Below are 1,692 nucleotides of genomic sequence, written 5' to 3'. Positions count from 1 at the left end.
GATCACATGGCAGGGGAAAGCGTGGCGTGGGGGGGCCAGGGCTGGGCCTCCCGGTGTGCCGAGGGGCCACCCCGGGGGCTGGGCTGGGCAGGTGGCGTCCCTTTGATGGTGGCGGTGGCTGCGGGAGGTGTTGCGTTGGCGGCCGGTTGCCGGCCCAGAGCCCCCACCTGCACCCAAGCGTCAACGTGGTGCTTCCCCAGGGATTGGAGCTTCTGGGGCGAGAGCTGCGGAGCGTGCGCGTGCGCGCAGCAAGGGGGGCGGCCGAAGCGTCACGAGGATGGTCGCTCGCGCCCTGGGGGGCGCTGCTAGGAATGCCTTGAAGCGCAGCCAACCCCGCAGGAAATGAACAGACGCGGCATGCGGCTTGCACGCCCAGACTGCGACGGATCCTCCTGGTTGCCCATGACGACGCCAGTCGAGGATGCTATTTGACCAACCAAATCGACCATAGAAATGCTGCCAGCAGCACTCTTCTCCGTCTGTACCGCTTCACCCATGCGGCCGTGCCCCCTCACACGCCCACCTCGGACAGCAGCACCAGCGTGTACTGCAGCCCCCTCTGCAGCAGCTTCTCCTCGAGCAGCTGCACGATCCGCGGGTTCCCCTGGCGCCCCAGCGTGCCCAGCACGACGCCCCAGCGGCGCGCCGACGCCGCCGCGGCGATCGCCTTGCGGCGGGCGGCGCGCATGCCGGATTGGTCGTACGTTTCTGCCAGCAGGTGGCGGCCGTAGGGGTCATACCTGGGGAGTTGGGTTGGGGTGCCACAAGGCGCCGGTACAAGGGCGGTGCGTTGGTTCAACGCGGGAAGGCCGAGACTGGGCTGACGCGCGGGCTCGGCCATGTTTCAAGGTTCCTGGTCGCTGTGCCAGGTGGGGCGACGGTGCGAGTGCTTGCATGCATATCCACACCCTTGCGTGCCTTCCCATTATTTATCCCCCACTCACACACACACATGCACAAACACATGCACAGATACACAGACATAAGCCAAATTCAGACAGAGATGATCGAGCGAGCTAGCATTCTTTGATGCCGGGCAGCCGTCAGAACCACAGCCAAATGTTTTGTGTATAATCAGGCCCTTGGTTGGGCTTCAGGATAGAAGTTTGCGATAACATATTCATCAGTCGGCCCCGAGCGCACCAAACATCTCAGCATGCAGTGTGACCCACGAATGCACGCACACACACACACACACACACACACACGCACACGCACACGCACAGACACACACACGCACACACGCACACATGCGCACAGACACACGCGCATGCACGTACACAGTGAACTCAGTCCCTCACGTGCAGCCCCGCCACATGTGCTGCGACGTCCAACAAAAGGCAAGCATCATTCCGACCCCCGTTCGGCGCACCTATATGCAGGTATTGTCGGGTTTGCAATCATAATGGCTTCCAGATGGAACCGCCCGTCCGCAACAAACACGATGGCGTCAAACAAGCCGGCGGGCACAACGGGGGCGGTGCAGCCCAGGACCTGCGGCAGCGGCGGTCGCGGCGGGCAGAGGGAGGGCGGAGTGAGAAGGCGGTGCCTGATGCGGCGCGTGGCCGGCGAGGCGACACGGCCCCAGCGCGTGCGATTACGGGTTGGTTTAGGCAGAGCAGGGGGGTAGCGGCGTGGCCGGCTGGCGATTGGCTGCGATGATGCCCAGGGGGGGGGGGTGTACGCCAAGGG

At 64.3% G+C, this 1,692-nt stretch overlaps 1 protein-coding gene across 1 annotated transcript in view; it reads right to left on the bottom strand.

Annotated features, from left to right (window-relative positions):
- Positions 1–511: 511 nt before the first annotated feature.
- The window catches only part of MNEG_10366 (putative Diphthamide biosynthesis protein 1), a gene marked incomplete at both ends in the record, with an annotated part of 3,419 nt that continues 2,238 nt past the window's right edge, over positions 512–1,692 (bottom strand). Inside the window, 2 exons of the mRNA XM_014041163.1 lie at positions 512–740; positions 1,373–1,494. Of these exons, the coding sequence (XP_013896617.1) occupies positions 512–740; positions 1,373–1,494 (351 nt within the window). The remainder of the gene's footprint in view (positions 741–1,372; positions 1,495–1,692) is intronic.

Source organism: Monoraphidium neglectum (assembly GCF_000611645.1).
Source record: "Monoraphidium neglectum strain SAG 48.87 unplaced genomic scaffold scaffold02285, whole genome shotgun sequence".
NCBI classification, from domain to species: Eukaryota; Viridiplantae; Chlorophyta; class Chlorophyceae; order Sphaeropleales; family Selenastraceae; genus Monoraphidium; species Monoraphidium neglectum.
This window is presented reverse-complemented; position numbering and strand designations above follow the sequence as displayed.